At 39.4% G+C, this 25648-nt stretch overlaps 1 protein-coding gene across 3 annotated transcripts in view; it reads left to right on the top strand.

Annotated features, from left to right (window-relative positions):
- spata17 (spermatogenesis associated 17) overlaps nucleotides 1-24980 on the top strand; it is a 43627-nt gene extending 18647 nt beyond the window's left edge. For 2 of the 3 annotated variants that reach the window (XM_085394452.1, XM_085394309.1), the window contains 3 exons: nucleotides 2234-2370; nucleotides 3241-3351; nucleotides 21472-24980. In XM_085394452.1, coding sequence (XP_085250578.1) covers nucleotides 2234-2370; nucleotides 3241-3325 — 222 coding nt within the window. In that variant the 3' untranslated portion in view covers nucleotides 3326-3351; nucleotides 21472-24980. Of the gene's footprint in view, nucleotides 1-2233; nucleotides 2371-3240; nucleotides 3352-7652; nucleotides 7835-21471 lie in introns of those variants that run through there. The other variant, XM_085394372.1, reaches the window with a different exon arrangement.
- Nucleotides 24981-25648: the final 668 nt, after the last annotated feature.

Below are 25648 nucleotides of genomic sequence, written 5' to 3'. Positions count from 1 at the left end.
TAAGTGAGCAGAAATGAGGCGTATATTTGTCTCCTTTTATTAGCTGCAGTTCATACACTTACATACACATGCAGGCATGTCTCCAGCTGGCCGAAATGGGAATAGGTTTATTAATGGTGTCCTAGGAAAGTCTCTATGGTTGATATGAAGAATAATTGTCTATATTTATACATGTGTGCCTCATAGTGTGTCTTTTTTGTGTGTGTTCAGCTCGTGTCATTAGTGCAGGAAGTCCCCTTTTCTTTTGCACTCACCCCTACATCCCACACCCCCTCCATCTCTGGTGTGATAACTATCTAGTGGTGATGGATAAGGTTGAGGTGCTGGCTGTGGAAGTGGTCAGGCCAGGCCAATGATCCCGTGGTGATAGGAGCAAGGACAGGGTCTCTGTCTCTCTCCTCATTCTCCCTCCTTTTTTTAACACCAAACAACAACTGAAGGTCACCTTAAACATAGCGAAAACATTTAAGTTAATCTGCATTCCCAAAAGTTTAGCCGTTATTCGCACAAGTTCTTAAGTAATGTAGTCTTAGAGCATCCACTTTGAGATTTGACTTCGCTGGACACACGGACAACTCACACACACGCACACACACACACACACACACACACGCACACACACACACACACACACACACACACACACACACACACACACACACACACACACACACATATATATTCCAACAAGCTTGTTCACCTTTGTTCTTGCACTTAGCCTGAACTCTCTTAGGCAGCTTTCTTGTAATTTCTGTAAGCAGTCTATTTCTCCAGCCTTCTTGGACATAAATCCAGAGCTCTACCTTAGATGTTAGCTGGATGTACTTCTTCAGTAATGTTGAGGTCCGGGCTCTCGGGAAGCCAATCCATGACTGATAGTCTTCCATGGTGTGTTTTTGTTTTTTTGTTGTGGGTTTTTTGTGTTTTCTTTTTTAATCCAGATGTAGTTTTTTGTGCATTGGCAGTGTTTTTGGATCCATTGCCATGATGATCTCTTCTTCTTGTTTGACTCCTCAAATATTTTAAGGACAAACTGCACACCATACTGAGATGTGCCAAGTTTTCAGCTTATTAGCTCCATGGGAATCACTGTGTTATCTTCCGCATGTTCTCTAAATTTAACTAATGAATTGATAATAAGTGACAAAGTGCCTAAAGATACCAATTAAAATAGGTTCTTCGAAAAGTTGTCTGGTTTATCCCTTGAGTTACGCCTTTTTTATGATTGAGTGAATCATAGGTAAATGTAATGTGGCTTAACGAACAAACAAAAAGAGAGCCTGAAGAACTATTGTTCAAGACCATTTGTAAAAAATCATGAGAAAGTCAGTCTCCATGGAAGAAAAATAAAAAGAAATGAGGGGTGGCTCAAGACTTTTTAATTGTGTGTGTGTTTCTTCAGTTTACCTTAACAATTTAACAACATTAACACAGATATTATGTAAGTTGACTTCTTAAATAAACTGAGTTTAAATAAACTCAGCTTATTTAAGAAGCCAGACAATTCATAATTTAGTCTTTTCCGTTGAAATCACTGCTATATTTACAGAAAACCATTCCACACCCCACACCCAACCACTTACCCACTAATCTCAGCCATGGTCTGAGTAACCCTCATCCCTCTGGCCACTTACGCAAAGACTCTATACTCCAAAGTCTTTTGCACAACATTCAAGCACTTTTCAACTTGTCATTGTTACTGTGTGCCTTTGTTTTTATATATATGTTCTTCTTGTTTGTTGGTTATTCCAGTCTTCTTACTATTTATATTTCCTGCACAATTGTTGCACTTTTAACAGGAAGAAAACTCTGGCAGAATCAGGCTCAGGGAGGGGCACCCATATGCTGGAACTAATTGGGGGTGAGGGGAAAAGAAGAGAACAGGGAAAAAGATCCACTATCATATTCATTTAGATTTCAATTAACAAATCACCACAAAAGCCCAAATCATGATTTTAACCCATTGCAGACAGTGTCCTCATTGCTCCAAAACTGTCTTCTTTTTAACTGATACCCCTCCCATCCCCCTCTCTCCAAAATTGAACTAACATGCTTGGTTTTACTTCTCCTGCCACTTGATCTTTTTTATTCTTTCTCTACACTTAGCCTTTCTCCTGTCACAAGAGAAGAGATGCAGAGGACTGACCTCTGTCTTTTTTTAATTCTGCAAAAGAGTGATTTTGCGATCAGTTTTCGACTAATGTACTGTCTATTTTGTCTGTCCTTATTCCAGGGTCTTTACAGAGAAGCAGGAGAGGCTTGGGAGCAGCGCTTGCATTGTCGTGAATTGATGTTATGTCTGCAGACCTCTTACATGCACCTAGAGGAGGCCCAGAATCAGCTACGTGAACTCGAGCCAGTGAGACTTAGGTTTGTACAGGAGTTCTCTGTCCGACCTGTCTGGATAATTCTTTTAGATTGGATACAATATATTAGAACATTCATACATTAATCTAACATAATTCAGCTACAGGTATGTCCAAGTCCATTGTTTGGTGCGTTTTAACAGATATTATTTACTGCAAATAGTGTCTGTATTAACTCGATACTAGCAAGAAGCTGTTCTTTGAGTGAGCACTGCTGAAAGAGATAGACACAATTTTTCATTGTGGGGTCTGTACAGAAATGTTACTAAAAAGTTATAATAACATAATAATCCAGTGTAAGCTATATCCTTGCATGTGTCTTGTGTTGGTATTCGCCTCCTCCTTTTGATGCTCTATGTTAAATTGAGTTCAGTTTAAGCTGTATTTTATCAAAATACTGGTGTTACTGAAATATGTGGAGCTCCACTCTAAACATTTGGGATCAAGATTCAGTGAAGCCCTACAGGACAAAAGAACAAAGCTTTGGCACTAAACTCACAGCTTTGTGCTGTCCATCTGTGCCAATTACACGCTAATTCTGATAAAGTTGCTTGCTGGCATCCCTAATATAGCAAAGCTCCCAGCTGCAACTTTCAGCTATTCTGGTGCAAAATAAGACATGCTTTCATAATTAAATATGCCACTATTTGCAGTAAATTGCTTCCCGCAAACTCTTAGTTTCAAAACTGACACTGCACCATCTCTAGTAAATCCTGACAGTAGTTTTATATCCATGGAGGGTTTTACACCAGTGAATCTAGCCCTATAAAAGTGAAAGACATGCTTAGCAAACAACAGTTTTAATAAAACCAATCTGAAAACCTGTGTGCACTATATTGTATAACTTTGCTGTTTCTTGTTGTCTGACACCCAGAGGAACAGGAAGTACACTTCACCATTTGAGCCACAGCAGCAGTTCATTTCCTCATCCAGCCCATACCGGCAAGAGCTTCAGATGATTAATATACACTGGTTATCAGAGGAGGTATGATGAAAACTAAAAAGACTAAACAAAAAGAAAAAAAATCATTTGTTTGTTTATTTATTTAATTATCCCATGTAGAGGGAATGGTCTGAATGGGCTAAAAGCTGTTGTAAAGGGTTTATATGGTTGAATTAGTTTGATCCTAAGGTATAATTCTTCTTCTAAGAAAGACATGAAAAAACAGAGCAGCACAACCTAAACCTTTCAACTTGTGTTGCACAAATTTGTCAAAAGTGACAGCAATTTAATAAATCGCCACTCTCCATCACACGCATATCTACACCCACCCACACCCATACACACAATTCCCAGCTATGCCCTCCACTGCCCCTTCTCCATGTATACGTAAATGAGGTGTATGCATTGATGTGTATGTGTGGGTATGTTAGTGAGAGAATGTGTGAGCGTGGGCCCTGCGGTCTGGTCCAGGCATTAGGTAATTGACTGTGTCTTTGCTCAAGGCCTTTCATGGATCACCGTCCTTTATTAGCTCACTTCCCAGCACACACACTCGCATACGTGCACATCCACACACACATACACAAAGTTCCCAGCAGCTCCACCCCAGCCCCTTACTCCCCACCAGCAACCAGACCCAATTGCCCGGAAACAAGGAGTGAAACAAGAGAGAGAGAGAGAGGAGCAAGGGAAAAAGGAGAGAGCAGCGACAGGGGAATGAACTAACACGGCCCCAGGAAGTGGAGATAAATAAGTATGAGGAGAGAGTGAGTGGGTGAACGGGGTCTCCTCAAACTGACAAGAGAAATTGAGGGAGTACGATCCATATTTCACTGTATCATGTTTGTCAAATACAATTTTAGGAAGGTTGTAGATCTGCATTGGTGGTAGTATTTTGACTTTGCCTATCGCCCTAGCCCCGTTTGGGTGAAAAGTACCTGTCTAGACAAAACAGGAAACAAATGTCCCAAATATGCTGTTGAACTAACGCAGGTTCACAGCAAAGCTGCATGGCAGTTTTAACTGTGTGTTAACGGGCATACCCACTGATTATCAAATAATATGTCGGTAAGTATAAGTGTGAATTAGAATGAGATTTGGTCATTTAAATGGTGGGATGAGCCAGGATTCATTTATTAAGTTGATTCATTTCTTAGATAAGTATGTGTGTGTGTTTGCTGACACGTTTAGCTATTTTCTATTATTTTATTTTATCTCAAATCAAATATTTGCTAAACGTATTCTCTGTATAGTATAACTTTGCCATGCAGGATGTTGTTGAGGAAGATGATAAAGACAGTAGTTGCCTGTCCTCGGCCCAGTCCTGTCATACTGCTGTCACTCAGAACTCATCAAACCTCACATCTTTCTCTCAGAGATTCTGTGTCTTTGTATCTCTCTACCTCTGTTTACTCTCTCTCTCCTCTCACTCTGTGATAATTAGTGCATTAGTCCTATCATTGGCATCACCGTGAGCTATAGCAGCAGCCAGCGGAGCTTCTTGTCACATCTCACAGGGCCAGTGGAGTGGACAGCTCAACCCTGGTACTCATCATCTTCATACCGTGCCTAGCCAGCCTCCCCCCAGCCACATTATTTAGCTATGTTATCCAGCCATGCTCCTAATTATTTTCAAATCCTAGCCATAGCCCTCTCACCCAGTCTCTGCCACATTACCTAGCCTTGCTTGTAATCATCACCTTAAGCGTTGCTTTAGCTTCTCCACACAGCCTGAAGCCTCATCATTAACATACCCCAGTTTTTTTTTTCTGTTTTCTTTGGCTTGACCATCACAGCTCTTGGCAGTATGTACACAGCATCCTCAGACCAAACCAAGCCCTAGAAATAGCCTGTGACTCCTGGACCTTTATTTACCTTAGCCATCTGGGTCACAATATGAAAGTCTGTCAGTGTACACACACACATATCCACATGCATCCACACAAATTCACAAAAATGCCAGTCCCTGCCTCTTGAAAAGCTGAGTTCCCTGTCTCAGGCCAAAGAGCGCTGTGTAAAGGTTGCCCCTTTTCTTTCCCATATGTCTGCTTACCCTTTTTGCCTATGTTCCTGGTAATCCTGTTATGCCAACACAACAATGATGGTTATTTTACTCGTTAGTTCATGTTATATTATCATTGTTATTATCATTGTTATTTCAGGAGAAATAAAGTGATAAAGAGCAAAATGTAGGTTATTGGTAAGCAACACATTGCCTGTAAGTACTGTAAGATAAAATGCTATAAAAGATTGTGAACCAGTTACATGCTCCAGCAAAGACTAATTTCAAATGCAGATATGGGAAAGCCCTCTGTGTTCATGCTAATTTTGTGGTCATTATTAGCCATGTCACCAGTGGTTCTGCCTATAACCATAGAAGATAGCTAATTAGGAGGCTACGTGCTAATAAAGTACACTACAGTGAGTGGTCACGTCTGTGTTTATCTGTGCTCTAAGCCTTTCCTTCTCTTTTCATTAGACTGATGTCCATCGTAACTTTCAGAGCATCAGGAGAAACTCCCTGATACACACTAAAACACAAGCACTCTTCCCTAGGTCCAGGTCTTTTTAAAATTTTGCTTGTTTGTTTGTTTCTGGTAATTGTTTATTGAAATAATACCAAATATGAGGTCCAGACATAGAGAAAAAATCATTTTCAGAACAGAAGTTAATGCACAGGGATGAAAAGTTAAAGGGCATAAATAAATGAAAACAAATACAAATCAAACTGGACAGGCAGACGAAGAAGGAAATGCATCGACATATAATAGAATATAAATACTAATAAACAACCAGAACAGCAGTGGAGGCAAAAAAACCCAAAAGCATATATAACATCAGTCATAAAAAAATAAACATAAATTATGTATCAATGGCTAAAAGTAATACCAAGATAGTAATAACAAAGTGGAGGCAAGGCTAAAGATTGTGTTAGCTGTAGCAACGGCTTTGGATCAGTGGACCACTATACAATGTCCATCTTTCTTAATTCTGGCCCTTTCAAGTGATCATATATCTGAAAAGAACGTTGGCCAAATTTGGTCTAAACTATTTTTTAATAATAGTTTTCATTGCAGCAGTTGAAGCAGCTAATGTTGCAAATTACTCCTGAAACTAATAATGTATTTAAGCTGAGACTAGTATGAAAATTATAGTTCAAAAAATCATATAGTGTGATTATTTTACCAGACTCATAACAGTGAACCCAAAAGTCATTATTTAATAATTTATCTTTAAATCTAGGCTCAGGTGTAAACTGAGCCTAGATTTAAAGATAAATTGTTTTCCTAACTTATAGTCAATATGTGTGGTTTTACAGTAAAGGAAGAAAGACAATTTGTAAATAATAATGAAACTGATCAAATGTTTTCTTGAAATTACCATGATATCACGGAAGACCCTGGTATTCACAACCTTTTAATTTGAATTTACCAATAATAATGCTGCCATGTGGGTATTAAAACGCGAAAAAACTCGTCTAAGGGTGAAAGTCAAAATCAAATGGATTATCAGAACAAATACAGATTGATATACACCAGAATATGTTCTGATTTATCTGTTCTTGTTTCCACAGACTGTATCTAAAAGATAGATGTAGTCTCTGTGTCAACCCTCATTAGTTATCCAAAAGCTGTTATGACACTTTAGGCTTTGCAATCTCATTTTTTTAACCACTGTGCTTGAATAACAAAGATAACCTAGGACACTGTCAGATAACTCCAGCTCTAACTAGCTAGATTGGTTAACAAGATGCATTTATGATTTACTGTGATATTGATTCAAGTGATCTATCCGACTCTGCTGCATTAGGGTCCATGTTACTAACCATTACTACTAACCATTTTACAGCCTGTGTAAAACTCTGAAGCCCTGCCATTTGCTCAACCATAAAGCATTTCCCGCCACACCGCTTCCTACTTGAGACCTCAGGCTTATCAGTTAACCCACCAATTCATTTACATTATGGTGACATTTAGGACTGTATACAGAGTAACAGTGAGGGTCAAGTTCACACAGCATGATGTTAAATGGACAGCATCTGCTAAGTAGCAGATATATTTTGGTAAGATTTGAAAGAATGAATGACTTTAGATATTTTCGTTAAAAGATTCTGGGCCAAACTTTACCAGATTGAGTGACTTTGTAGAACTTTCTTTCTATAAAATAATAAGGTTGCCTTAATACACCCAACAAAACACCACAACCACTAACAGATTGGCAGTATTGGTGTGAAAATATAAGTTAACTGCAATATAAAACGCTATGTCATCATAGTTATTCCAAAATCAAGATGGAAGTGTTTTTAAGTCTGAGTAGATGTTTTCTTCTCCATGTGTACATAGGTGTCAGAGAAAGGAGGCAGACAAGCTGGATAGGGGTGTCTGTACTTTAATGGACTGCCTGTCCCTGTAAGGATATGCTCCACTGAACCATGCTGTATATAGTGTAGTATAATCACTGTCGATGTCTTTCTCCTTCCATCACTTTTTCTTTGCTCATCTTTGCTATCTTCTTTATTTGCATATGTTCTCTTTTTCTGACTTCTTCATCTGTACTACCAACCAGTAGCTTTTTCTACACCCCTTTCCCCATTCTTGTAAAAAATATCTGAGTGCATATATATATATAGAGAGAGAGAAATATAAATGGATTGTGATGAAGCTAAAATGTAGATCAAAGACTGTATATAAAAAATGGACATATTACCCATGGCATTATTCTGTTTATTTATATAGTTTTATTTATATAGTTTCAAATCACAAAAAAGTTGCCTCAAGTTGTTTTATACAGTAAGGTAAAGATTGCAGTTTTAGAAAGAAAACCCCAACAAACAAATGACCCCTTATAAGCAAGCACTTTGCGAATGTGGGAAGGAACAACTCCCTCTTAACCTTCAGCAGAATCAGACTCAGCAAGGGGCAGGCATCAGCTGCAACAGGTCATGTCTTGGTTTTTGAAACAATATAATTTTTGGTGTCACTATTTTAGTTTTAAAAGCCAGAAGTGACCATTGGGTATTTGGGTAGCTTAGGAGCCCACCCAAAAAAGGGTAGACTCCTCAGATATCCATTAACTAAGGAGCAGCGTCCATTGACTGCTTTATTACATAAGATAGATACAGTACCTGTTATTTAGTGCTAAGAAAAAACAAGCAAACCAGGAGCAGACCAACAATTATAAAAAATGAACCTCAGACTTCTTGGATAGACTTGGATGTACACACACCACAAGCAATTGTGGTTTTCACATATTCCAAATGGCACCAACACTACACAGAAAGTAAAGAGGTCCAGTTCCATGACTGAAATTCTAAGAGGTCAATGCTAGACAGTGGCCCACTATAGTCATTTGTTGGCATCCATCAGTCAGTTAACTTTAAGTAAACTCAAATGTAATGGTTAAATTTATAGCAATTATAGATTAGACATGAAGACCCAGGCTATTTTTGGTCTAGAAAAAACAGGCTCTGAACATTCATTCTCTTCAGATGCGTTTTTTTTGTTTTTTTTTTTATCTTTTTAAGTCTATTTGGATTGATTGACTGTTGGGGCTACCCTCAAATGTACTGCTGTTTTGGGCACTTTCACAGTGGCTTCATTTTTCTAGGCCAGGAGCTTGTCTTATTGGATGGGCACAGAGAATCCAGCACCCACATTCTGTATCTATCTATTGGAGGTATAAGGTGTGTATGTATCACTGTGTGTGAGTCCTATTTTTTCAGGTTATGTTTGGTTTTTTTGTGTTATGGCTTTTGTAACTTTCTAAGCTGCCTAGTGTATGTATAAAAACCACCCCTTTATCAGTTGTAACTATACAAGATGTGCACACTTGGGTATATGCACATGTATGTGTGTGCTATTAAAGTCTCATATGTTCCTTAGCCAGTGTGGGAATATGTGTTGGGGGTGGTGATGGGACCTGGAAAGAGAAGCAATCACAAACACTTAAACCAGCAAATGGCCTTGATGTCCTGTGCAAAGCAGCCCGTGTTGACTGATGAGCCTGTTAACCCTGGCTGAAACAACTCCAGCACAGGGGATTAGACAGCAATGCTGGTCCCGGCTGTTCGTGGCCCATTTTGCATGGGAATTGTGCATATTTAATCTAAGGTGTGCCGAGGTGCAAAGACAAGCCTCCCTCTTCTCCGTTTCTCATTATAGATGTGTAATAGCACCCCGAGGCTGAGGCCCTTAATTCACCAGCCCCAGCCCAAGTCTTAATCTTACCCTCAGTCTCAGCCCCCACCTTCCCCCAGTGCCTACTTTCAACCCAAATCAAAGTCCTAGTTGCAGCCCTCCTCCTAGGCTTTCTCTCTCCTAGTTCTTTCCTATTCTAAGCCTTAGGGTGCTAGTATACTTGTCAGACGGTCAAACAGTGTCTGTAACCGCCTTCTGACATTGGAATTGACGAAAATTGGCAAAAATCAGATACTTTTCATTTTTGCGAACTTTTGCACTGTGAATGCCTTTGGGAGATAACCAGAATTTCACTGTTTTGTCCCACAGGGCATTTGCAGTGGCTAATAGAAAACTAGGATTACACAAGATTCATTAAACCTTTGTATTATGTGTTGTTAGAATCATGAAATGACCAATAGCAATATGAAGATAAAGAATAATGGAGAAATTGCAGGAAGATTGTCACATTTGAACCATGGTAGCATGGAAAATATGAGGTAACTAAAGACAAAAAGTTATGCTAATTAATTTCCATTCTAGTTGTATTTTTATGGTAAACCTATTTGTATAGAACTAACACCCTCATTATAAACAATATTTTATCACCATGACCAGACACGTCACAACCATAGCCACTCATTCTGGTAACTGCATTTTCATAAGGATTTGCTGCAGTCGTTTTTGTTTATATTGTTTTTTTGTTTTTGTTTTGTTTCTTCTTGATATGTTAGTTTTGAATTCTGCATTTGTTTCCAGATTAATGTGATTGCATGTCAGTGATGAGTTCTCTGAAGCATGTATCTAATTTCATCTATCATGTCATCTCTCTCCCTCTCTCTCTGCTCTCAGCAACCCCCTCTAATCCGGCTCACCCGTTCACACTCTTTGCAAGACTGAATAATTAGTACTTCTCATTTAGTTATTGTCTTATTCTTTACAAAAATATTGTATATATGCCCTGTGTATCACATAACTACCGCATGAGAAGATAGTATGTGTAGAGTGAGTGTGTGCATGTGTGTGTGTGGGGGGGGGGGGGGTGTTTATTAGTAAGAGGGACCCCATACTGTGGGTGTAATTTCTTGTTTGTGCATTGTTCCAAACATCTTTGGCTACTGCAGAGTAGGGGATAGATATAGAGAGGGATGGAGAGGTTGAATCAGACAAAAAAAAGATTGAGAGAAAAGAGAGAAGGGAGCGGGGAAAAACAGGATGATAACAAAAGCGGCTCAGATTTCACAGACGCATATTTCATCAATCATGTGAATAAGTCGTGGTGATTATGCATGGCGGTGGCAGGCCGAGGGGGGCTGATTACCATACACCATAAAGGCTGCTTTCTTATCTCACACACACTGATTAGTTTCTGTCTGCAGATAGCCTCTCACTCTTCGCTCTTTCTCTCTCTCTCTCTCTCACACACACACACACACACACACACACACACACACACACACACACACACACACACACACACACACACACACACACACACACAGATACTCATGTGGTGTGTGTACCTCAAGCATACACACACAGTGTATGCAAGCATGCAGACACAAGGTTACATGCACTTACCCGGTACTGTTGGAATTCCAGATAAATGTAATTTAGCTGGTGGCATTAGGTCATCATTAAGTGCAAAATGAGAAAAGTTCAAAAATCCTGTCTTTGCTGGGGGTTTTTTTTGCTTTTTTTTTTAATTAAGGAGGATCTGGGATAATCTTTTTGATAAATGTGATAAAGCTGTAAAAATGCAGGAACACCTCTTAAAACTGTTGGGCTTCGAAGTAGCTATCTTTGCGTACAGTAAAAATGTATATGCTTTCTTTCTTTTTAACTTTTTTTTACTATTCGTGTTAAATTTTTGACCTATGTGTAAGATATCTTGCACAAGTCCTCAATGCAAAGACCTTGTGTTGTATTTTATGATGTCCCAAAGGAGAAGCATGATTAGTTAAATCAAAATGGTCTTTGCTGTGGTCCTGTTTTGATACTGTAGGTCATTCTTTTCTGGGACTGTGTGTTTGCATGATGCAGAACAAGTGAAAGAAAGCAAGAGTTCAGCAGGATGGGGAGGTGAGGTTAGGGCAAATAAGCCATGTATGAAAGGCCCCGCTTTGTGTCTCAACCACAGAATTAGAAATGACTCTTTTCTTTTGCACTTCTCTCTCCCTCACTGATATATAATGTAAACTCATTTAGTAACCAGGCTGAAGCTGTGTCGTGCTGTCTGAGTGCCTGCATGTGAGAAGTGCGCCTGGGACGCATTAGGGCCTCCTGACAGGGGCCTGGGAGAAATAAGTGAAATTAATGGAGCTCCTTTCATGTCGGACAAGGCCGCGGCACCCCTTTCACGCCGCATACAGTCACAGAAAAGTCAATACTTTTTTATTACTCCTCGCTTGCCCTACATTCCCCACTACAAGTGCTCTGCCCACTAATTGGTTTCAGTTTCCAGAGAAAGAGAGAGAGAAACAGGAGAGAAAGTGTGGGAGAGGACTCCATCCCAAAGAACACTGAAGCAAATAAATCAATCTCATATTTTTCTCTCTGCTGTCTTCTTTCATAGTATAACATCACAGCAGAGAGAAGGAGACATCAGAGTGGAGAGAGGGAGAGGCTAAACGGTTGGTTAGAGCACGCCTGCTCCCCTGGGAACATAATAATATCTGCGAGTCTGTTAATGGAGATGAGTGGTTAAAGTAGTCTGACGCCCTGCCCAGGTCACTCTTGGGGGTTTCTAACCAACAACTCTACCTCTGCTGACTCTTTCCACTGTAACGTGGAGTGAAGCATCCTACCAAAAGACTGATTTCAACTAATCTTTGTGTATATGTGGAGATAGTGATGCAAGCTTATCAGTATATTATCAATATTGCTATTATTATAATTCACATGGTGAATTTCTCAAGCTGTATTGAACTGTCATCTAGTATTTAAAATTAACACATATGTCAGCATGTGTAATTATATAATATTACTGCATGGGATGTTGATCAACTGAGCATTTTAACATTGTTTTTCAAAAAGAATAGTTTTGCAGCAGCAGCAGTTTAAAACATGTTCCAGAGTCACCATCTGAAGCAGTTGGAAATTGTCTATCAAGTTAAATTATATCTATATAACCCAATATAAATGTGTGTGCTTGCAGTTCTAAGTAGGTAATTACTGGATTAGAATGGTTTCACGTGTGTGTACTGACGCATGTATGTGTCCTGTCTGCCGCTATGCCGTTCACTGATGTGCTAAACTTAAGTGGCAGTGGGGTTAGCCTCTTTCAGAAACAGTGGAGCCACAAATTGATGTGACATTTTGAACCCCATCCCACCACAAACACACACTCACAGAGACGCACACGTGCGCGCGCAAACAGACACACCGACACACACACACATACACACACTAATCAGCCTCCAGTTAAAGGGAGGTTCCACCAGTCTCGTTTTCTTTCTGTATCCCAGCTTTCACAGCTCTATAGTATGGGCAAGGGCAGGTTTGGGGGGCTAGAGCATGTGTGTATGTGTGAGTGTGTGTGTATGTGAAGAAGCTGTCACACTGAGCTGGCATCACCATCCAGTTTGCCATCTCTTCCTCAGTTTGACAAGTCCCTGTTTCCCACCCTGTGGCCAACATGCACACACATACGCACTGTCTCTCTGTCTCTGTCTCACTTGTCTGTCACACACACATATGATATGTGAACACACCAGTCATGCACTCAGATGTATTGTTTGAATGCTTAGGCTAAATAAATGTATAGGCACACATGTGACACACACACACTCACACACACCTGTCCAAATGCACGGATGACCACATGCTGCATATTATGCAATGAATGAGTTTGACAATGTATGCAGCATGGTCCAGAATGGGTGACAGTAACATATCAAATCACATCATTGTTACTGAAAAGAGCTTTCATTATAAATCTACAGTGGAGTTTGTTTTATATTTGTCTATTTATGTGGCAGCACTACATGACGGTTGTCATGTTCGTGTGTGTGTGTGTTCTTAGCAGTTGTCGGTGTCAGATTGCGGAGGGCTTCTGTTTGTTACAAGGACAGGCTTGTCCCTCCCTCCAGGCGTCGGCATTATGATGATTGTCATGGCGATGGAGTGTGAGTGACAGGCGGGATCACATGTGCTAGCCGGGGAGCAGGAAGCCCAAACCGCCCAACTCCCTGACATTAGTTTGTCCTTCATCAAAACTTTACATTCGTTTATAACTACTCACTCTCTGCGTTGCAAAATCTTTCTTGTTTACATCTTTTTTTTTACCATCTGTCTCTTTCATCTGCTGATCTTTTTTCCCCTCTTTTATTTCAATTTCTCTTCCTCTCTCATTTACATTTCATGCTACCTCTACTGATATTTCTTTCCACTTCTTTCTTTCTTGTGTTTACCTCTCAAACATTCTCTTACCGTTTCAGTTCCAGATTTAATATATCTGGACTTGACACAACTTTTTAGATTCTCTTAGCAATGGAAGTTGTATTCTTTCACACCTGCAAACACACACACACATTTCCTGAGCAGGCTGGCTGGAGGTAAATCACCTTCTATGGAGCAGTAAGTTGTATTTGTGTGTGTGCATGCACAAGCAATTTTTTGTTCAACACATGGTTGTTTGCTTCGGTTGTTTAAGATGTATGCATTGGTGTAATCTAATACCTGTGTGTGTGTGTGTGTGTGTGTGTGTGTGTGTGTATGTGTGTGTGTGTGTGTGTGTGTGTGTGTGTGTGTGTGTGTGTGTGTGTGTGTGTGTGTGTGTGTGTGTAATTTTTGATGAGAGGACTAGAGCTTTTTGTGCATCACAGCAGAAAAGGAGGTCAGGGTTTGCACAGAGACTCGGGCATTCATCATTAGCCTGCTGCCGCTGCTGGTAATGTTGCCCGTTACAGCCGTGATTAAGAGCCCCGCTTAGTTCCAGTAGTCGGCTCAGATGCACAAACACACACACACACACACACACACACACACACACACACACACACACACACACACACACACACACGTGGTACCAACTACTGCTCCGATATGCTGTTTTTTTAATGGGAAAAGTCTTTCAAATCATCACCCGTTTCAGTATGTGTTCATGTGTGCTTGTTGTTTGGGGACTGAGCTGTACATGGTCTCTAACTGCGAGGAGGCTTCAGGGCCTGATGAGAAACCTGTCACAGTCACTCATGAAAAGAGCAGTTCATCGCTCCAAACACACTTTCTCCCTCTCTTACACACACACACACACACACACACACACACACACACACACACACACACACACACACACACAGAGCAGGAAATTGCACACAGTCTCTTGTGAGTATTGGAATCATAATGGGATATGTACACCTTGCAAAATCCAGGAAATGGGAATAACATTAATAATAATAATAACAACATGAATAAGATGCTATATTTTTAAAACTTTTTTGTGAGAGCAGGTCTTCAAAACTTAACCTCCTAAGACCCGAACTCTTTCATGGCATGCATTTTTAATTTCTCTTTGCTATTTGGGCTGATTGGGACCTGACGAATGTAAAAACAAAGGATTATGTGTTGTTGGGGTTTTTTTAACCTGATTTTTGTTTCTGAGAAGATGAGATCCACATATGAGGATATTCTCTTTAAATTTCGATAGAACAGTGGCAGTATAATGTCCCGTAAGTGGATATCAGGTCTTTACAGGTCTTTAATTTTGTATTTTGGTCTAGACAACCTAAAATGTGATGTCCACATATGTGGACACCAGGCTCTAGGAGGTTAAAATCACTTGTAAAGTTACAATTCATCTGTCAGTTTTAGTTAAAATCAACTTGCTCGATTCTCTTGCATGCCAAAGTAGTCACAATAAAAAAAGGAAAGTCTAAAACAGACCAACAGATTTTAATTTTGAAAAACTCCTCAACCAGGAGTTTCAAGTGGAAAGTCATAGCAGACCGACATACCTAGTTAGCAATCCAAGATGATGGTACTGAACATAAACAGTTGTGAAAGTGTAAAATTTAATCTGTACTGCCACAGCTGTGTATTTTTGACTCATTAAATAAACTATATGAAGAGCACAGATTAGGCTCTATCCATGAATGGTTTTTTTAAGCACGAAAAAAATCTCAGACAAGTTTGAATCTCAGTGACCTCAAACTAAAGGTCAATGGAGGTCAAGTTTTCTGAAAATCTTGTGAATGCGATAACTCGAGAACAAGGTGGCATAGGGGCTTCAATTTAATAGCGCAGGTGCATCTACAAAATACCTTGAATGACTGTCAGTGACCTTGACCTCAAGATCAGAGTAAGTTTAGTGAAAATCCTGTGAATGCAATAACTTCAGCACGAGGCGACATAGGATTTATCAAATGACACCATAAGTGTGTCTTCTAGCAGGCCAAGAGGTAGCTTTTCTCCAGTAAATTAGGTCACTAGGTGGGAATGTGTGATATAAAAGATTCTAATGTAATGACCTATTTTAATGGTATGTGTCCACAGGATCCATGAACTTCATCTTTGAGGCTATTATTGGCTTGTTTGTTGCATCAGCTGCTTTGAGAAACACATTTTTCTGGATTGTTTAGTTTAATCCTACAGGGTTTACATGGCTTCACAACACTTCTTCCTATGGATAAATTCCTATAACATTATTTAAGAGCCTTTACTATCTATTATAGACAGTAGCATAACAATATAACACAAGTTTTATCTTTAAATAAAGTTATTAAGTCAGAAACCGTATTGTCACACGTACGTTGTCCGTATTGATGTGGCACCATTGTCTGTCCCCAACCTGTTTTTCCCTTTCTTTCTGTCTCTCTTCCCCTTTTTCTCTCCTTCATGTTGCTGGCATTCCCTCGGGCCTGTGCTGTAAGGCGTGGAAGAGGAGCAGAGACAGAGCATTTAGTAATAGCTTCTTAATGGGCTTGTCGACAGCCACATTAGAACGCACAGGCAGCGAGCGAGGCCGGGCAACGATATGCCAAGCCAGATGCCATGCCAGCTGTGACACTCCGCTTTCTCACTCACGCTCTCATTTGTAATCACATTTCTCATACGGATGGACGCCATGTGCGTAAAGAACAGCAGACAGGCACATCACTGTCACTTTTCCTTTTCTGTGTTCTTAAAAAGGAAACTTTAACATTTTGAAAAAAGCAGGAGGTCGTAAAAAATAATCAAAATCCAAGGAATGTGTAGTCAGAAGATAAACAAAACAGTATTATTCTATAAACTGGCATGAGCTTATGGTGCAACCTGGTCTAATTTTGACCTAACTGTAGTTCCTTTTTAAACTAAACTTGTGTATATTTGCATTTCTTTACTATCACAATTAGTCTGTCATTGATTGGGAGAGTCTAAGAAATATAAAAGATGTTTTTGGAACAATAATACTGGTACGCTTATTGATTAGGCTCTAATATATGCCATAGTCTTGTGAGAGGTGACACAAATTGTACAAGATGGACTTAATGTCCGTGTCTTAAAAGTAATGTGGAATTGACTACATTTTTTTTCTCTGATGGGTAGAAGGGATCAACTACTGTGGTTGCAAAACACTGAGATAGTAAAGAAGTAGAAAAAAAGCTTCAACTCTGTTGTGACCTCACTCTCCTGAGGGGTTTATGGCTTCAGAAATCTGTCTAGTCTTATTGAATATAGCAGCTCATATTTTAGATTAAGATTCAAGTTAAAAAGAACAGTAATGAAGAGTTTTCTTTACTGTGTCACTGGCAAGTATCTAGCCTATTAAGGTGCATTGTCCATATATTTCTCGGTTTGATCTGCCTCACATCTGATTTGAAAACACCAAAATGACAAAGGTGAAAACAGTCTTCACACATCACAATGGACCTTTACTATATAGGCAATGGATGACATCATGGTTGCTAAGTCCATCTTTTACATGAAATCCAGTCCTAACTACATCCATTATTAAACAGGAAAGTTTTAAGTCTAGTCTTACAGTTTTTCTGAATTGCTAAAACACCAAATCCCATTGTAAAAACGAAACCATCAACTATGAAAACTCTTTCATCAAATCAATCTCACAGTTGCCAAAATCTTAAACACTATTCATTTGCAAATCTGAATCACCCATTTACCAAAACTCTAAACACATTCTCAAACACAAAACACATTTACACAAAACACACTGTTTTCATCATTAACACACTACCACTCAAAATTGAAAACACATGTTACAACCTCTTCTTCTGCTTTTTGCTAGATTGAATACAGCTTCATCCACGAAGATGTATTCATGAGACCTAACCATTGAGTCAAGCTCAAAGATTCTCTGTACACAACAAACTAATTTTAGTTCTCTAAAAGAATGAATAGTATGATGTATACATGTGCTATGTATACAAGTATACTTATAACTAAATGGTATTTTGTTTAGAATTGAAGGATAGCCGCATGAGTGTGGGAGAACACGCATGCGCTCACAACACCAGGAGACACTTATTGTGGATATGGTCCATCAGAATAATGCAATTCGACTGCATGAAATACAGCAGTGGATTATAGAAGACAACATACATATTGAATCTAGCAAAAAGGAGGAAAAAAGGTTGCAATGTCATAGGTCAACGTGCTATTAATGAACTGCCTGGCCAGCGTAGTGGAAATGTAACTATCTGTGCTGCCATCAGCAGCTATGGGGTTCTCCACAGTCATGTTACTGTTGGGCCATACAACACCGAACTTCTAGTAACATTCCTGGATGGTCTACGGGATGCTTTGCTTGAGTAGAGAGATCGTGAGAAGGCAGAGCATCCATCCCATGTCATTTAGGACAATGTAAGCTTTCATCATGGTCCAAAAATATGCAACTGGTTTCACAATGAGCAGCATTTTATCAGTGTGTTTCTTCCACCATACTCTTCCTTATGAACCCTATCGAGGAGTTTTTCTCAGCATGGAGATGGAAAGTATAAACCGAAACCCTTACACACAGGCAAATCTACTTCAAGCAATGACTGGGGCATGGTGAGATGGGACTGGAATCTTGCTAGGGCTGGATTTGGCATCTCATTGCATTGCAAGGGAGACCATAACATATAATGTGGATGAAGTCCTGTGGCCTGACCCAGCACAGAGGCTTGATGCTGAGGCAGATTAAATTATCTGAATATGCTGTAAAAATATGTAATTTTTTTTATGTATATGTAACTTTTTTCTTGCAGTTCTTTTTTGTTAAAATGTGAGTACAAGAATAAATGAATGAATAGATGAATATTATTTTCCCGCTATCTCACAGTGTTTTGTATTTATTTCTGTAGTGTGTAATAGTTGCTAAGTTGTGTTTGCACATTGGCTGGTTTTGTGTGGCTTTTGACAGTAGTGGTTGATTTTGAGTAAAGTTAAAGTAGTTTTGGGTCAAATGTTTGGTTTTGCAAGACAAGTTGAAGGTTTTGTGTGTGTAGCTTGATTTTTACAGTTTGTGTTTAGTGTTTTGAGACAAAGAGATGATATTTTAGGAAATGTGTTTTAGCAATTCAGAAAAACTGTAAAATAAGAGAGTGTCAGTGTCCTGAATCAAAAGAGAGCACATTCCAAAAAGGAAAGACCTGATAGCTGAGGTGCTGCCTCCTATCCTACTTTTGGAAGCTCTAAGAACCACAAGTAAGCCTGCAGTCTGAGATTGAAGTGCTCTGTCGAGATAATACGGTACTAGGATATACTACATAAATACTACATGGTCTAAATAACTGCAGTGTCTTACATTCTGAATTTTTATGACACATTGTATGTGTGACTTGTAGCATTTTGACTCTCACCAAATATCTGTATTGAATGAGGATAATATCATAATAAATCAAAATGAAGCCAAATCAGTGAAAAACTCAACCGGTAATCATCTGCCACCTTCTGTTGGTTGATTTTCAAATCTAACAGAAATACAAAGATGGAAATGGTGTGATGGAACAATACAAGTTTAGAAACTATGTGGGGGGAAAAGGACTGGGGAACTAAAAGAAAAAAGATTATGATAAAGTGAGGGGAAATGGATAGCAGAAAGAGGGAGGAGTGATTAAATTAATAGATGGATGATGGAATCAATTAATGAATGTTAATGTGCTACAGTGTAACTGGGGATTGCAATGTCATTGCCAAGGGTCTTATAGGTCTCCAGAAGGGGGAGCCATGTGTCAGTGACTCTTGTCTGTGTCAAAGACCTTTATCAGTGCAATAAAGTGTGTGTGTGTGTGTGTGTGTGTGTGTGTGTGTGTGTGTGTGTGTGTGTGTGTGTGTGTGTGCGCACGCACACATACACACTGCTAAACACTGAATAGTCAGAAGGTGGCTCTTTGTTTCCTCATCTGATCTGATATCGTTACTACCAAACCAAATTTTCCTGTGTCAGCGATGATCAAGCGAGATGAGGATGCAAAGAAAAAAAGGCATGTACGCGCGTGTGTGAGTCTTTGCTCTCTTGTGCATGTCACACTGTGCATGTGCATGTGTGAGTTTGTATTGGCAGCTGATAGCATTTTAGGAGCTGAAGCCTATATACAGACTGGCGACCCTCTAAACTATCGACAGCTGCCAATTGTCGCTCTAGTGAGTGACAGTTCTCTATTGATGGACGGGATCTGCTGACAGAGAGATGAAGGACGAAACAATAGGAAACAGAGCCCTATTGGTGGAGAGGGCCAGAGGAGACAGTTAAAAAAAAAGAGGGAAAAAAAGGTGTACACTAGCAGGAGCTTTGAAACTTTTTGAAGGTTATGGTAAGAATAGGAAGGAAAAGTTTTGGATCTGGATCAGTTCACCTTTAACTCTATCATGAGACATCACTGCAGTTATACAGTGCATAGTACCCAGACACAAGCAACGCCACTAGTAACCACTAGTTCTCACTAGTTTTCTTTACTTTTAACTTGCTGTATAATTGAATGGAAAGTGGCCATTACTATTACTTACTGTCCTAAATGCCACCACCTCAGATTGGAGCTGAGACACTACATGTAATGTAATGAAATTCATAGAAATGTGAGTGTGAGCCACTAAATCAAGCATGGGCTAAACAACAGGTGAGGTGACTTCACCAGTTTCTGTTAGACATTCCTCTTTTGTCCTAGGTTATTCTTTTTGCTGCTTAACTTTCTGGTGGCTGGCCTTTGATGCGGAAGAAACCCCTGTTTTTTTTATTTTTCTTCAGAATATTGACAGAGTAGTTTTGAATTTAGCTGTGTCTTCTGTTTGACCTTTGCAGTCCATCTCTAACATACACACAAAAATAGAACAAGCAAAAACATCTTGTATATGGATACAAATACAATGCACACAGTTGTGTCTATATGTCTTTGTGTCTGTGCGTGTTGCCTCACCTCAGGAAACTTGTGGCTAATTCCATTAGTGGGTGGAGAGAGCATGTAAATGAGGGGAGACAGCTGTTAGTGAAGGGAGGTTGATGGAGTAAGCCTGGAGGGAGTGGGGAGGCGCAGACACACACCCACTCACAAACTCACATGCACAGCACTACACTTCACATACGTATATCTTTTTTTCCTTAAAAATATAAGGAGACCCAACTGAACTTATTTTATGTGTATGCCTTGGAAACATGCCAGATTATTAGTCTTAAAGGCCATGCATTCATGGTTACACAGAGTCATCACACATGCTTTAGGGGGGTTGTGACATATTTGCTTTTATTTTACGTTACAGTATATAATATAGTAGGCAGTATGCAGGAAACTGTAGCAGTAGGAGGGATTATGTCTATATGCATATACAATTTACAACTGTATTTTCTTCAACTCAATATGTGCACTCATGGTTTTACTTTATATTACCCACCCAACACAGTCTGTTACATTAAACTTTTTTAGATATAATGGCTGTAAGTAAAATTGTGTGCATGCACAAAGGTAGAAAAGTGCATATGCTCTGCTTTTGTAAAGATAATAAATTCATGTGTGCTCATGACACCTTTTTAAATAAATGTAATATCTTATTACATTATTTTCTCTTACAGTTTTACCCAGTGGATGAAGACATTACCCAGGGATTCAACTGCACATAAAAAATGCTCTTTGCATCACAAGGTATTATGCTTGTCAATGAAAACGACACCAAAGACAAAACCCAGTTTAATCAATTGCAACTGCGTTCTCCCCTAATTGTTCCCTGACTTTTCCACTATGCACATCGGAGCGTCACTGAAATGTAATCCACCCCAATAAAAATCTTTAGTGGGAAAAAGTAACAGTTTGTAAACTCAGTAAATTTAGAGCAAAGGTCATTAGCACACACAACAAAAAAGATGTGGTTGAGTTAAAAGTACAAAGACCTCCAATGACACCAAAGCAGCTATCTTTACTCATCAGGTCCATTACATGCAGCAGCTATTTATATCAAAAATACAAAGAGGATTGATAGATATAAGCACACAAGCACTTACGTATAGCGAAAGTAAGAAATACAGGCTCTGTAAGTCAGGCTTTTTCCATGTATTTTTGCTTACAACACCAAACTTTACCGGGCTGCCTGAAGTCTGTATTACTCACACATAACATATTCAAAATACATCTTGTACATATGTGAAGTACTCTACGTGTGTTTGTATGTTTGTATGTATTGGCACTTGGGGCTAATGGGTAGGGGGTGGGGGGTAGACTAAGGGTCCAGATGGTTGGAAAGATAGATGTAGAGATAGATAAAGACAAAGAAAGAGGGAACAAAGGAAAGGCAGAAGAACACACTGTTTATCATTCAGGAGACTCTCCCCAATGGTCACTGCTCAGCTAGCACACATACATACACACAGGTATGTGTTGGTCTTAATCCTATTGTGTAGCAGTGACCAGAGTGTGGGAGTCTCATCACCTGTCTCCTCTCCCCCTCTCACATACACACACACAGTGATGGAGTATAATCCTGTCAGTAACTGTGATGGAATTTAGAGAGGATTTAATTTTTATAATTCTACCAGCATACTGTGAATCATGGGAGCAAAAAGTAAAGTCCAGAATATCTGTGTAAGCACATACACATCTCTGTCTTTTGGTGCAATGTGTTTTTTACATCTCAGTCTTTTATTCTGCTGTTCCAGTATATTCATTTTAGGTCTCTTTTAAAAAACATATATATTCACTTCATCCATTAGTTTTCACACAAAAAATGCTAAAATAAAATAAAATATTTATGATTTCTTTACTCTCTTGTGGCAGTTTTACATAATGTAATCAAATTAAAGTGAACACCACCAGTGTGCAGCTGGAAGCGTCTGTAGGGAAATAGCTGCAGATGGGAGCCATGAGGGTTGAAACTACTAAATGGCGCTGAATGCTCATATATATACATTAAACTGTCCTAAACAGGGGCAGCATGTTTAAACTGTACCAGGGTGGTTTCACTGTTTAGTGTGAGATATCGTTGGCTGAATGTGCTTGATTGACGGGAAATTGGAGAGGAGTCTGGGCAGTCTGTCAAATTGTTAATATGATAGGTAATACCCCAAGGACGTGCACATACGCACAAACAAGAAAGTGACTCCCTTTCTATCAGCCTTTCCCTATCAGTCTCTCTAAACACTCCTACATGTACCTGAATTTCTTTACGTCGCTGTCTTTCATTTTCCTTCCCACACACGGACAGCTTTCCAGCTTTTCTCTTCACATATACTCTCCCTGTGACTTAATCTTTCACACACACCTATATATGCACTCTGTTTGGCTATGTGGCATTTTACTGCAGGTTAATAATGAGAGGAGAGGTGTGTGACCCTGTCAGAAGTGTGAGAAACTGACCCAAAGACATCAGACAGAGGCCGAGACCCCCCAACCCTGAGGGCATTAAAGTGTGTGCGTATAATAGTGTGTGTGTATGTGTGTGTGTCCATCCCCGTCTTCTCATAGATGACATATGTGGGGTCATTTACATACTATTACCTTTCTACTGGATATGAGGAATTACACACACTCACACACACAGAAAGGTGGATTGGCCTGGTGTGATGTCCCTGTCAGATGTCAGGCTGCAGATGGGATGAAATAGAGGGGGGTAGGTCACGTCTGTTTCCTTTTTTCTCTCACACGAGCACATACACTCACAGACACACACCTGTCTTGCCCCTAAGGTGCCCAGTTACTAAGAGAGTTGTCAGCAGGTCTGTGGGAAGCCTCAACTGTTTGACATCTGCCAGAAAACTCCCAAAACATGCATGCATGCACATATCCCCCACCACCTCATTTCAGAACAACAGAGCATCTCCCAATGATCAACATTTAGATACAGTCATCACTTACTGGTCCCAGCTGCCACACACACAACACACACACTCCTCAGGAGAAATAAATAAATAAATAGAGTTATGGGCTAGTGGAGAGATTGAACTGCAGACAAGTTGGTGATGAAAAAAAGAAAAGCAAAGCGTATATGTGTGTGTCAATATGTGGATGTGTGTTAATGTTTGTATTTTCTCAGCTTTTCATACTTACACTCAGAGTGATAGAGAGACTTGTTTCAATTTGTCCCACTTTCATAGAAGATAATGAAGCTGTCATTCTCAGACAACTTCACTGGATTGGTACAGGACCACAGACTGCTGCTCAGGGAGACACACACACACACACATCTACCTAAGTGTGCAGTGCTGCAAGCGATCCCCCTGGCCCCTGTTAAGCATATGTCAAATATAACCATGTATAGAAAGCGAGATTGTGTGACATATGTACAGCTGGCTGAATGGCAGACACAAATCATAGAGTAACACATACACACGAACACTCAGCTCGTATCTTTAACATGCAAACAGACAGACAGCTCTGATAGCAAATAAAATGAAATCAACCTTGAATAGCAAAATCCTCTGTGAATACTTGTCTCTTCTTTACAAGTCAATTTCATATCCTGTAGCTCAAGACAAACCTAAAGAGATTTGAAATTGATGTAGAAACAGACAGAGGGTGGAGGGGAAAAATGGGTTATAGAGAGAAAGGGAAGAAAAGAGGGAGAGGAGACCTTGGTGAGAGCCAGGATCATAGGTTAAATGGGGGTTGAAAAATTATAACTTACCATTTACAAGTGCAATGTCCATGATGTATTCAGCAGATCTGATGAAACTGTTATTCTTTTAAGAGCGTTTAATACATGATGACTTGTAATGAGTTCAGATTATTTGCTGGGATCATGAAAAGCATTATGCTTCTCCTCTTTTTTCTTTTTTTAATTATGGGTGGTATTGGCTCTCTGAAATGGGCAGGGATTTTACATGCACTTAATCACACAACTAAGAGGTGACAAATGTAAGTCCGAGTCATTTGGGTCAAGTGCCTATACCATTGTATTTTAGATAATCAAGTAGTTCAGTTGCCTAAATCAATCAAAATCATTTTAATAAAAAAACACTAAATCGTGCCTATAAAAATAATTGTAATATTTTTATTTTAATTATTAAAACAGAAGAAACCCAATTTCATGAGTGAAAAATCTTGACCCACTCCAATGCTGTACCTTTCTCCACCTAAAGCTGACTTTGTATTTTATGTTCCTTTCTCATGTGAGTGAAAAGTTTACCACAATAAAGTTCTCACTGTTGTAATGTTGTATTAAGAAACTTTGTGCTAAAATGTTACAACTACTGTTTTTGAGCTAACCGGTTGCTATGACTTAGACACCAAAGAGTTTCCAGTTAATGGTGTCCAGGCCTCAAAGTAACATTCAGACAAGGAATGCAACCTGAATAGTGAGTAGTGCAGTGAGAAAGTCTGCCAAATTCAGACTTGCAACAAAGAGTTTTGCTACAATTTCCTGAGGGATCTGGGGAGAACATTTGGCAGAAACTACCTAAACTGTGATGTGTTGACTCTGGCCTCTTCGCCAAAATAAAGTTCATGTTGACAGATCATCAGATTAACAGACTGGAGGATATCCAGCAAAGAGATTGAATGGGACTTGACAAACAAATCTAAAAAAAAAAAAAACATCTGGAGTGCTAGAAGCAGTGAAGAGGCGAAAAAGAAGATGACCTTGAAGGGTACATTAGCCAGTTTTTGATTCCTGGGACTATATGATCACATCTAATACTCTGGAATTTAGAGATCCACATACATTGCAAGAGATCTATAAAGGCCCTAAAGTTGGTTTTCTAGTCCTTTCTACCTGTCAAGCTCTAAAAACAAGTAATCCATCTTCTTATTTCACAATTTAGC

Source organism: Rhamphochromis longiceps, linkage group LG1, assembly GCF_057381845.1.
Source record: "Rhamphochromis longiceps isolate RC_006_pf linkage group LG1, R_longiceps_female_GT1.1, whole genome shotgun sequence".
NCBI classification, from domain to species: domain Eukaryota; kingdom Metazoa; phylum Chordata; class Actinopteri; order Cichliformes; family Cichlidae; genus Rhamphochromis; species Rhamphochromis longiceps.
Note: the sequence above shows the minus strand (reverse complement) of the source record. Positions and strands in the feature narration are given on the sequence as shown.